The sequence below is a fragment of the Chamaea fasciata genome, unplaced genomic scaffold, assembly GCF_029207755.1.
Source record: "Chamaea fasciata isolate MVZ Bird 193981 ecotype frontalis unplaced genomic scaffold, bChaFas1.0.hap1 SCAF_8, whole genome shotgun sequence".
Classification (NCBI taxonomy): Eukaryota; Metazoa; Chordata; class Aves; order Passeriformes; family Sylviidae; genus Chamaea; species Chamaea fasciata.
Window position 1 is genome coordinate 20759450 of NW_027094093.1, and position 12164 is coordinate 20771613.

Genomic DNA, 12164 nt, shown 5'->3' on the forward strand with positions numbered 1-12164 from the left:
GCAGGCCAGCCTGCTCAAAGCAGGACCTGTTGGAGCAAGGTGCTAAAGACGTTCTCTAGTTGCAGTTTGAGCATGTATTGTATATATGCAACACAAATGTAATTTTCTGTACTAAAACTTGAAATAGTAGTCCATATCACAGGAGTTTTATTTGAAAAATCAAAAACATTACAGCAAAACAAGTGGATACTATGGTTTGTGGTTTTTGTGGGCTTTTTTGATGCTTTGCATAATGCCCATAAATGCATATGATGTCTTTATTTTTGGCTGTTCAAAATTAGGACAGGAACTGAATTAATTGCATTGTTTTTATTTTCAGCATGAAGCTGCTATAGTCATCCAAGATGCCATTAATGAATTTTCTGGAACACCCGAGGAGCTGAGAGTTGTGATTGCAAATGCAGATCTGGCAATTGCTCAAGGAGATGTGAAACATGCCTTGACTATGCTCCGCAATATTACACCTGAACAGCCTTACTTTGTACAAGCTAAAGAGAAAATGGCAGATATTTATCTTCAGTATAGGAAAGATAAGAAGTTATATGCCGCCTGCTATCGGTAAAAGTTTGTGGAGTGCATAATAGTTTTGTAAATGTTTGCTGATAGCCTGGTGAACTCATTTTTTATTTCTACTGCAGTAAATGGGAAATATTTAGTGGTATGAATTCATTTGAGTAAATGTGGCGACTTTCAAAATGATAATTGGAAGCCTTATTTCGAAAACGTATTTTGGGTTTTTTTGGTTTATTTTCAGAAATAAAAACTGAAATCTGCAGAGGATAAAACTATTGTGCTCTTCTCTTGTTTAGATACCAGTATTGACATATTAAATACTGAGCAAGGTTTTGTCATCTCTTTCCAGTGACCTAGTAGAAAAACTGCCAAGTGCTCATACTTTTCTTCTTCTTGGTGATGCATACATGAATATTCAAGAGGTGAGTGCTTGCTAGAGATGAATGGAATATTTGAGTCGTTTGTTGACTTTGTCTAGTTAAAACATTGTGGCATGCTGACTCTTATTGATTGATGTTTGTCAAACAGAAATTGCTTTAGGATGTAAAACAATAAATATTGACTATGAGTAACTGTTTAAATTAGAAACTGTTGAAAATACATTTCTTCTAAAAGCTTATTTGGTGAAAGTCAAGGAGGGAATGTTTTCTAGAAGAGCTCTGCCTCATAAGACTAACAGATACCTAGAGTGAGAGCTAAATTGAAATCACAAAGATGCTGGAGATGTTTAGAATACTGTTCTGAAACTTAGATTCTAGGTAGCTTATTTCTCATGCTGATGGCTTTACTTAAATTTTTTAATTACATAGTTCCTATACATTCTTTTCATCCTTCGCTTTCTTGATGAACTGGAAATGGTATTTAGTATTGGCAGAAGACAATGTAGTCAAGTGGACACAGGAATTTGAAGGCTACATAAATTCATATGTTAAAAAGATAGATTGAGTTAGGACATGCAACTGATAGTTTAGATTACTAATTTGGAGATTTGTAGATGATTAATGGTTGTTTTCATATTAATGTTTGTGTGTAGTTTTCTCCCTAATGAAGAATTATCACACAAAGTGGAATTTGTTTAATCTGCTCTAACGTGTCTAGAGGAGAAAACCAGATCCAGCCCTTATACATCTGCCTCTTTGTTAACTACTGGTGACAGTAGTAGAGAAATTGCAGTGAAAAAAGAATGAAGTTTATTCAAACTCGTTTGTTTGCTATGTCTCTCCTTATTTTGTTTTAGCATGAAAATGTTAATTTACATGGGCTTTGCACTTCTGCAGTTTTATAGTAGCTGTTCTTCTCTCAGATGTATTGTAGCTTATGAATCAGTAGTGCTTGGCAGTCATTGCGGGAGTTGTTACCAGACTTTGTTTTCTTCATACACTTTTTATCTTGATCTTTGACTTATATGTATTTATATTTTACTTATATTATTACTTATATACTTGTATTTACTTATATACTTATAACTTTTATTTATATTTTAAAGCCTGATGAAGCCATAGAAGTCTACGAGCAGGCCTTGGAGAAAAATCCAAAAGATCCGTCTTTAGCAAGTAAAATTGGAAAAGCCCTAATCAAAACACATAACTACTCAAAGGTACTATATTAGGTTAATTGAGTACTGTGTCAACATGTGGGCTTTGCTTGGGTAAAAGTATTATATTTCAGAGTGCTAAAATAGACATTTTATCCTGAAAGTAAGTTTGTAGATTCCCTTTAGATCATCTGGCCAAAGGCACAGTTGGTAGATCCACACATGAATGGATTCAAATCTGTTGAATTGTAGTTCTGGTGACTTGCAGTGGGTTCGGGCCTGCACTCACACCCATGTTTTATTACTTCTCCATTGAAAAAAAGCAAAGAAAATTGTAAGCAATCTGTCATTAAATACCTAAGTAACAAGATTGTTGTATTTAAAATTTGTCTTTAAGTTATACGCAATTTTTTGCTTCTTTTTTCAAGGCAATCGGTTACTATGAGGCTGCAGTGAGAAATGGTCAACAGAACTTCCTTTGCTATGATTTGGCTGAGCTTTTAATGAAACTGAAGCAGTATGAACAGGCAGAAAAAGTACTTCAGCAAGCTTTAGATCATGAGCCTGGTAGGACTGTTATTAATTCACAGGAAAATGCACAATTTCTACTGTTATTTGCGTTTTCTGCATGACTTTAAGGAGTAAATGAGTTCATGGGCACTTTCTTTGCAGTTGTTTAATTACATTTGAGAATTGCGACTAGAGAAGCAGTACTATTAGTAGTCCATTCTGTAAGGTTTTCTTATGTCACTATAACACTTTTATGCTTTGCAGGGGCACGTTGGTTTTCCATCTTGTTTACTTCTTACTGAAAGAGTCCTCTGACTTAACATTGTATTCCTGTCCTAGTTAAGCCTTTGAGGATCTGACTAATTTAATAATCATGCTCAAGACAACTCGATTTTTCTAGTGTGGAAAAGTAATTAGGAGTAAACACCGTTTGCCCCATGTACTTAAAAATCTTACCTTCTGTCTTAAAATGAAACAAAGAGTCTTTTTTTTAAATGCCATTGTGTTTTGATATACACACATTCCCTAAGAGAAAAATGTTTATTTTGGCTGATTTAATTGCTGATTTAATAATTATTAAATTATTGAACAATTTAATAATTTTTAATGGAAATTCTAGAATATCCTTTTGGGAAAAAAAAACAAAACGTAGGAAATACACTGAAGGGAATGATCGTCCATGGTCTAAGTTGCACAGTATAATCTCTGTTTTAGAATAGCATGTCACAATTACAGCACCTTGAAGACCAGTTTTCTGATAGAATATAGCTCTAAATACTCCTTAATTTTAATAAAGATAAAACAAAATTTTTGGTGACGTCTATATTTCAATGTGGAACTGTGCTCACGATACTGCTTTGTCAGTAGAGTAAAATAAAATTCAAGCCAGGGAAGGCTTGAATTCTTCAAATTTATGCTTATGTATTTTAACTATTATTCAAAAGCAGCCTGCTGCTCTTAAGTAGGTACTGAAATATTTAGTTAAAATAACTCTGTATTCATGTCTGTTGCAGACTCCAGCAAAAGAAGCATAGTTTGAGGTCTGGCTAGAAATTTTATCAGTCTCGTGCTTTTTGCATGTAGAGGAGCACATTGTATCAATTTGGACATTTTTATTGACTTTGAGGAGGATTTAGACAGGAAAGTCAGGAATGGCTTTATTTCCTGTCCACTTACATCAAAATATTCTCTCATATCTCTCAAAATTCAAATAGATCTGACAGTCAATTGTTTTTTTAATCTCTTTGCATCTTTCAATATCTTTGGCCTTAAATCTCACTTTGTTTGTAGTCTGTAAAGTTTACTCTGCCTACTACCAACATACTCAGCCCACCAGCAACACACAAAGTCAGATCACAATTCTAAATAAGTAAGATGGAGCTGTGAATTTTTCATGTAAGCTCTTGCCTGAAGGATGTGATGAGTTCCTTCTTCCTTTGACTTTACTGGGATCAGTTCCTTCAAGAATAATCTTTGTTTAATGTTGTTCTTACAGTTAATGAGTTGTCTTCTCTGATGGAAGATGTACGTTACCAGGTACTTCTGGCAAAAATTTACAGCAAAATGGAGAAGATTGACAAAGCTGTTGTTTCATTACAACAGGTAAAGAGGAAAACCAAAAATACCTGTGAAAACTTGCAATGTCTTCATGTTTACTTACTCCTGGTTTCCCTTTCATTCCATGTTCTACCCGTAATATCCATGTGAATGTGGAAAATCAGTGTATGCTGGGGATAAAGCACCAGTGACTGCTGTGAAATGTAAAGTACATAAGGTGTTACACAGTCTGAGGTTTTTGCAAGCAATCTGAATTTTAGATCAGAATTCAGGCTTTTGCTGCAATCCTGCCGTCTTACTTTGCCTTCATTTGTGTGTGGAACATAGTTTCAGCATATCAGGCGAAAATGAAATTGGCCATGAGGGCAGCTAGATTACATATCTTTAGCTCAGCATTGAAAACCATTCACAGAGCAAAATGCAACAGCTTTCAATGGCTACCTATTGTTTTGTTGTACTGCTAAACAGCAGTATTAGTATCAAATAGCAGTAATAAGTTCTGTCCATTCTGCAGTTCAGTATTTTCCCTCAGACTGAGGCTTGAAAGAATAAAGTTGGAAGCTAGAGATTTAATCCCTTAGAAAATGAGTTCTCAACAAAAAGGTTTAGCAAGAGATTTGGTCAGTACTTTCTGTTCTACTGTATGTCCACTGGGTGAAGGTGAAGGTAACAGAAATGGTAAGCCTTGGTAGCATCTTCTGACCAGCAAGAAAAGTCTGCAGATTGGTTAGAAAGGTAATTGTATGTAAGGGTTTAAATACCAGTATTGTTAAGATTTATCTTTGTGAAATTCATAGTTATTTTTTCCTTATAATGTACTTTTTTCTTTCTCAAAGCTAACTTTTTCCCCCCAGTTCTTCTTTAGTAAAATTCCCCATAAGCAGTATCCTTTTCTTACGCTTTTCATTACTTCTTTAGTTCTTCCAGTTTTCTCACTATATCACATTTCAAAAAACCTTCTGTCCTTTTGGGTTTTTGTTTATACTACAGCCCTTAAAACTGTCCTTCCTTGTACCCATTCTCTTTAAAATATTTTCCTGTTTCTTTTCCTTTTGATGCCACATTCATTTACACAAAAGCACCTGCATTTTGATTTCAGCAGGACTAACTTAAATGTCTTAAAACAGGTTTCTTCCCTTGGTTTTCAGGGAGATATTAGAAGTTCTCTCAAGATGTTATAGTTCTAATTCCCTGCGAGGCAAAATGGTAGGGATGTAAGAAGCAGAATCGTATTAGTGCATCCTTCTCTTAAAAAAACCCAAGTACACTATTTTATAGTAGATAAATGAAATTAATTCCTTTGACAATGTTTGATTGCTCACTGCTTTCTCCACACCAGGCTCGGGAATTACAAGGCAGAGTGCTGAAACGGGCTCAAGTAGAGCAGCTGGATGCAGTTCCTGCGCAGAAACAGTTCGCGGCTGAGATTTGTGCTGAGATTGCAAAACACTCAACAGCCCAGCGAAACTATGAAAAAGCAATTAAATTTTACAAAGAAGCCCTTGTTCACTGTGAAACCAATAACAAGGTCAGTTCTCCCTCTGACTATTTTGCATTGTTTTTCCTTGCAGTTTTTAGATGTAGCAAAACTCTTTTTCAGTTATCCACAGAATAGAATAATTTGCAATTATTTCTACTTCATGATATGTATAGAACCTTAAATTTTCTCTCCTTCATTGCTTGTCATGATAGAATAGTTGTATACACTGCTAACTTGTGTCTCTTACAAGAACTCCTGACTCAAAAGGTGTCTGCATGCACTCACAGTGAGCCTGTCTTCAGGTACCAGTAATGATGGAGATTGTTTAATCTTGCTTGGTGCTTGTCCTCTGAAATGAACACCCAGTGATTTTGGTCAGTACAGACAATTTCTCTCTTTTCTGTGTCTACTTTAGCACTTTCAGACTTTTGTCTGGGCTTGGCAAGATTCTGATTTTAGTCACAATATGTTGCTCTTCTTGAGCAGGATTATTGTTCTGCTTCTCTCTTCTCTGCACAGTCTCTTTCCCACAGGTTGATGAATACAGGTAAATTTGGATTATTTTATCCTCCTTTTCCTTCTTACCATTTTGTAACCCTCGGCTTTGGAGATAAGAGAGGGAGAAGCAGAAGTCTAAGAAATTTATAATTATAATGAGCACAAAAATCAAGTCCCATATTTAGTGAGATTTTTTCTAGATTAAAAATAAATAAATACAATTTTTGTTCATTTGCCATGATTTTCTACCATAATGATCATATATACTTAGGTGCATGTGAAGACTTCCTATTTTGATGCTTGTTATTGAACAACTGTCACATGCATGAGCTGCTAAATACATAACTTAGTATATTTGAACTTATTTGTTGTGGTTCCAAGAATCTAGGTCTTTCCTAAAGCTACAACTTCAACATATTTGAGACAGACTTTTCTCAAGACATCTTTTAAGAATGATATGGAAAACAAAAATAAATTGGGAAGGGAATAAAAAACATCCTTAAAATTATGATTTCCCCATTCTACCATTAAGAGCAAGGAGACTGTCATGGTACAGGTACAGCTGTGACTTTTTTATCAGTATCAAAGCCTTACTTTGTCTTTCATACCAGTACTGAAATACCAGCATGACATTTCCCTTCAGTTCGTGCTAAAATCATCCTTTTGAGAGATTCCCATTGTTACAAGATGTAGATACTTGCATTAAATATCTGTTAGATATTACTGAAGATTTTTGCTTTCATCCTACTTTGCTGGCAACACAGAATACAGTAACATCTTAGAAAATATATCTGAATTTCTGATTAATAACTTGCTGCTTACTTGCTGAGTAACGAAAGCAAAATATTTTGTTACCCACAACTAGTATAAAGGAGTTATCGTAATCTATTTTTATAGTTGCAGTAGATTTGAACTTGTTTTCTTCATTTTTAAAAGCATTGCTAGTACAAGATTAGAATTGAATTCGTCTAGATTACAAAATATTATTTTGAGCTGTTAAAACTCTGTTTCTTGACACCTTCAGCATTTACTTTCCTTAAAATTATATATGGAAATTCCTTTGAAGCTATCTGTACCTTGTTTCATCAGAACAAAATCTCTTGTATTTTAGCCGAAGTAACCCAGAATGGATTGAAATACTGCATTTATTCAGGTCAATGTGAAGAGATTGCAGTCCATGTCAGAGAGGAGTTGTATTGTTTTGTTTCACATGGTTAAATCTGGTAAACGTTCCCTTTGTTTCCTTGGTCATGTAAGAGTCAATGCAGTTTCCAGATGGAGACTTGAAGGGGATTGCGGATTGCATCATGCACATCATTTTGTAGTATCGTTTGTGTTGGAGTTGAAAATTTAGAGACCACTTCCACTTACTAGAATCTAGTGTAGAACTCCTGTTTAGCTGGCTTTTTCACTTCTGCAGGAAGTATTCCTTGACTCCAAGACTGCCTTTTGGTATTCCACTGAGTTGTGCACATCAGAGCAGCAACTTAAAGAAAGCTTTCATAGTTACAGTTCTGACATGCATTCATTCTCTGTATCATTTCAGTGCTTACCCACCTGCCTTCCTGTTTCAAAATTACATGGTATATGTTTGAATATAAACAGAACTCAAGGAATTAGGAAGAAAACAGTTGTTAAAAACTGTGCTAGAAGCCTGCATATTCTGAACTGGATGTTCAAAACATTGTTTTGATTCAGAAGTGCTTCTCACAAGTGGAACTAGTGAAAGAATTATGATGCAATTATAAATGCCTCCCTTTTGGAAACAAAATCAAAACACCATTTAGAATTAAGTAGGAGTGACTTACCGTTTATTTACTGCTAATTTTGCTTTGTGATCAGTTTAGCTCCTGTTTGCTTCAATAGAAAGTTGATTAAATTGGTGGTAACTTGTGTTTATAAACTTTTCTGTGGCATTTGATTCAGAATAGTCTATGATGGGACTTCAGCTTTAAGAATATTTGCTGGTGTACATTTCAGTTGTCAATATTTACTCTGTGGTGGCTTCTCAGAAATGGATTCACACAGAGACTTAATGTGATAGGTTGGAAATTCAAATAAGAAAATAGTTTCTTCTGAAACTTACTTGTACTCCAGAATTACATACTGCTGAATGTTAATGTTATTTTTTTCAGTGCATTTAAAATTACTTTCACTTAAAATTTTTCCAAGTACATTATTCATACCAAAATACTGATGTCTTCAGAAGAGTACTATCTGAGCAGCCCTGTTTTCAATATACCTTTACAATATCCCTCAGAAGAAGAAAAGTTTTTTCTGTTGTAAAAGGTGAAGGAGTGAAAATGGATTACATTAATTGACCGAGAGCCCAAAGGAAACAACAGAAAGGGCTCTCTCTTTAGTGGAGGTACAATTTTCCCCTGGAGCCCTGTAATATCAGGTTGATACTCAGAACAGAACCAACTTTCTTTATCTTTGAATCACATACAGTTAAATATTTTAATACACAGGCAATGCTGGAACTTGCACGTTTATATCTTGCACAAGACGATGCTGATGCCTGTCAACATCAGTGTTCCTTACTGCTGAAGATCGACCAAGATAATGAAGCAGCAACGATGGTATGTGCTATTAGAATAATCCTGCATCAATGCTTTTTGAAGTTTGTGTGCCTGCAATATGATATATTCATAAAGCTCTACTTTTAAGAAGCCTACATCTTTGTGATTTCAAAGAAAATGTGAAAAATCCATGGCAACAAATGTTTTTCTGTTTATGCCAGCTGATGTTTCAATATGAAGTTTCTAGGAATCATAGCCATTGTTCTGTCTCAATATAAAATGAGACTTTAGAAGTAAAGGAAAAAGTAGTAAGATTGGATAAAGTATGGCTCAGTGCGTATTCTGTTGATAATTTGGCTAATACTCAAGGAAGAAGCTATTTTTCTACCACAGTAGTACTGAAACAAATATTTTTTTAAAAGGAGACAAGAACTATGTATTTAAGGTAATTTTTGTAGCATCATTCAACCTTCGTTAATCATATTCCTACTTAATAAGTAATCACAGGTGCAGGTTTTTGTCCAGGACTTGTATACTTCTTAGCCTAAAAGACAGCTCAATAGACTGAGCAGCTTTTGATGTAACACACTAGGGACAAAATTATTTCAAGATGGGACCGATTTATTTTCTCATAGCAGTCTAACGTCTGAAATTTGTTCTAGTATGGTACATTAACAAGTAATAGCACTCTTGAAATATGTTATTAAATCTACTCTATATTAGCTAACTATCAGTGGAGAGAAACTGAAATTAAGTAACTCGTTTTACCTTCCCTGCTGAAGTGAGCCATCATCTTTCTTTTTCCCTAACTTTAAACTAACTTTGCTTTTCCATGTGCATAATTTGCAGTTATTTTAAATAAAATTAGGAGTAAAACTATGCAATGGTTAAAAAAAAACATATTTGAAAGATAGGGCAGACTATTTAATAACCTTTTAATTTTTACCTAATGTGGAAAGGTCTTCATGTACTTGCTCATTATTACCCGTGTGTATTGTATATTGTGTTTGTTTTCCAGAGAGTAATAAGTCCAAGTGACTTTACTTCTTGTGCAGCTCCTGCAGCACTTTAAAGCTATAGTTTTAGTGCTCTGCATAACCAGAGTTGATTATTTATAATTTTTGTTTTACATTTTCACAATTTATAATACCTTGCTTTGTTTTCTCTAAATTGTTCAATACTGTAGATGATGGCTGATCTCATGTTCAGGAAGCAAGATTACGAACAAGCTGTTTTTCATTTCCAGCAGCTCCTGGAACGCAAGCCAGGTGAATATTTAGCAATGATACTCTTAATTTGTTCTGATACATCGTTCTAACAAAAGACATGGATAAATAGATGAATAAAAATTCCTTGCTTGATTTAAAAGAAAAGTTTTATTTATTATGTAGTGGATACTAAAGCCAAAGACCATCACCATGTATAAAAACATAAAGGTATTTTAGGCGAATATGATAAAAATTATTTATTGTCGATGCAGTAATTTACTTTAGTGCAATGTTATGTGCATAGTTTACCTTAGGCCAAATACAATTAGGGTGTTATTTACTTGTTCACTGTAAATCACGTTCTTTTATACTAAAAACGTCAAGTGCATGAACACAAAGGTAATGTTTTATTTTAAAACTAATAAGGGAAACTTGTCTTGGACAGCAGTAAGCTTTTTTAGCTATTTTCAAGTTGGGACCAGAGAGAAAGCTACTAAAATCTACTAAAATTTTACTGTAATGATTGTAAAGCTTTTTAATGGACTTTGAAAGAAATCACAAGACTGCAGCAAATGGTCTTGAGTGCTTTAGCAAGTGAAGTACAATTATACTTCTATAAAAACCTGTATAAAGATACTCTAGGTATCACTTGACATCTTCATTCTTGTATCTGACGTTACTATGTAATATGCCTTATGTCTTGAACCATATCTCATTTTTATATGTGAAAATATTAAGGCAGGGTCTTTAATTCTTAACTTAGCCATATAGCAAATATATAGAATTACAGTGTCCTAATTATTTGTATATTTAGATAACTATGCAACCCTCTCTCGATTGATTGATTTGTTAAGAAGAGCCGGGAAATTAGAAGAAGTCCCAAGATTTCTTTTAATGGCTGAAAAACATTCTTCCCGAACAAAGCTTGAACCAGGATTTCACTACTGCAAAGGACTGTATCTTTGGTACTTGCAATTATAAGATTAGATTTATTTGACTATGTAGTATAGATTTAAATTAATTTTCTTGTTATCCATTATCATTTAAAGGTGCTATGTTGATTTAATTAAGGTGTCAGGATTTAAGGAAATTCTCAGTTTCTCTGAATATCTCAGGATGTTCTTCCAGGTTCGATAATGTAATACTGTTAATCTTCACCTTTATGAATTGTTATATTATTTTTAGTTTGCAAAAACAAGTTCCTTGCTTTCCAAACCTTGCAGTATCAGTGTGTCTAAATGAGTCATCTGTTTTTAAATACTTGGGTTTCTTGGGATTTGGGTAGAATTTGGGGCAGACAGTTTTACTTGCCTGACTTTAAATGTTTTAATTATCCATGTAGGTACACAGGTGAACCAAACGATGCGCTGCGGCATTTCAATAAAGCTCGAAAGGACAGTGACTGGGGACAGAATGCAGTATACAACATGATTGAAATTTGTTTGAACCCAGATAATGAAACTGTGGGTGGAGAAGTCTTTGAAAATCTTGATGCTGACATAGGGTAGGTGAATTAAATAAATATTGTTTGGGTTATTCTGTCATCTCCTTCTGCTAGAAGAGGTTCTAGCGATTTAAATTAAGGCACATTGCCTGCCCCTTGACAATGTGCCTTAAGTTAAATTGCTAGAACTTTGAGATCATCTAGTGCATTGAGTATTCTGTGTTATTGTGAGAGACTATTCTATACTGTAGTAAGTGAGTCTCAGGCAGAAAATGTAGAAGATTTTTCTGGAATGCTGGTCACTTGCTGGTCACTGTTAAAATCAGCTTGTTGGGTTGGAATTGCTGTTGTTGAAGAGAGTCAATATAGAATGCCCATATACCAGAGCCATTTTTCTACAAAATGGCATGTCTTTAGCACAGAAACAGTTCTAACTTGTAATTAATTTGGTGTGTATTAAAAAATAAGCTATGAAGATTTTTTTTTCTGATAATAGTAATTCTACAGAAAAGCAGGAGTCTGTGCAGTTGGCTGTAAGAACAGCAGGAAACCTGCTGAAGGAGCTGAAGCCTCAAACCATTCAGGGTCACATTCAACTGCGAATCATGGAGAATTACTGTCTCATGGCAACCAAACAAAAATCAAATGTTGAACAAGCACTGAACACTTTCACAGAAATAGTTGTGGCTGAGGTTAGTAACCTGTCTCATTTCCTCACTCTTCCCTTTCATACTTACTACATTTTTTTACCTAGTCTTGCAGTTTACTTTCAACAACAGTGGCACATGTTAGTGCTAGTTGCTCTGAGAATAATTTTCCTATCAAATGATATTTCATGAAAAGTTTGAAAAAGACATTTCTGAAATAACAATATATTTTAGAAGTTTTTGGTTGAATT

The 12164-nt window shown here is 34.4% G+C and overlaps 1 protein-coding gene across 2 annotated transcripts in view; it reads left to right on the forward strand.

Annotated features, from left to right (window-relative positions):
- The window catches only part of TTC21B (tetratricopeptide repeat domain 21B), a 37778-nt gene that overhangs the window by 15350 nt on the left and 10264 nt on the right, over positions 1-12164 (forward strand). Inside the window, exons 15-25 of one of the 2 annotated variants that reach the window (XM_066190017.1) lie at positions 320-558; positions 863-935; positions 2000-2110; positions 2476-2614; positions 4053-4159; positions 5454-5642; positions 8564-8674; positions 9801-9882; positions 10637-10787; positions 11165-11326; positions 11774-11958. In XM_066190017.1, coding sequence (XP_066046114.1) covers positions 320-558; positions 863-935; positions 2000-2110; positions 2476-2614; positions 4053-4159; positions 5454-5642; positions 8564-8674; positions 9801-9882; positions 10637-10787; positions 11165-11326; positions 11774-11918 — 1509 coding nt within the window. In that variant the 3' untranslated portion in view covers positions 11919-11958. Of the gene's footprint in view, positions 1-319; positions 559-862; positions 936-1999; positions 2111-2475; positions 2615-4052; positions 4160-5453; positions 5643-8563; positions 8675-9800; positions 9883-10636; positions 10788-11164; positions 11327-11762; positions 11959-12164 lie in introns of both variants that reach the window. The other variant, XM_066190016.1, reaches the window with a different exon arrangement.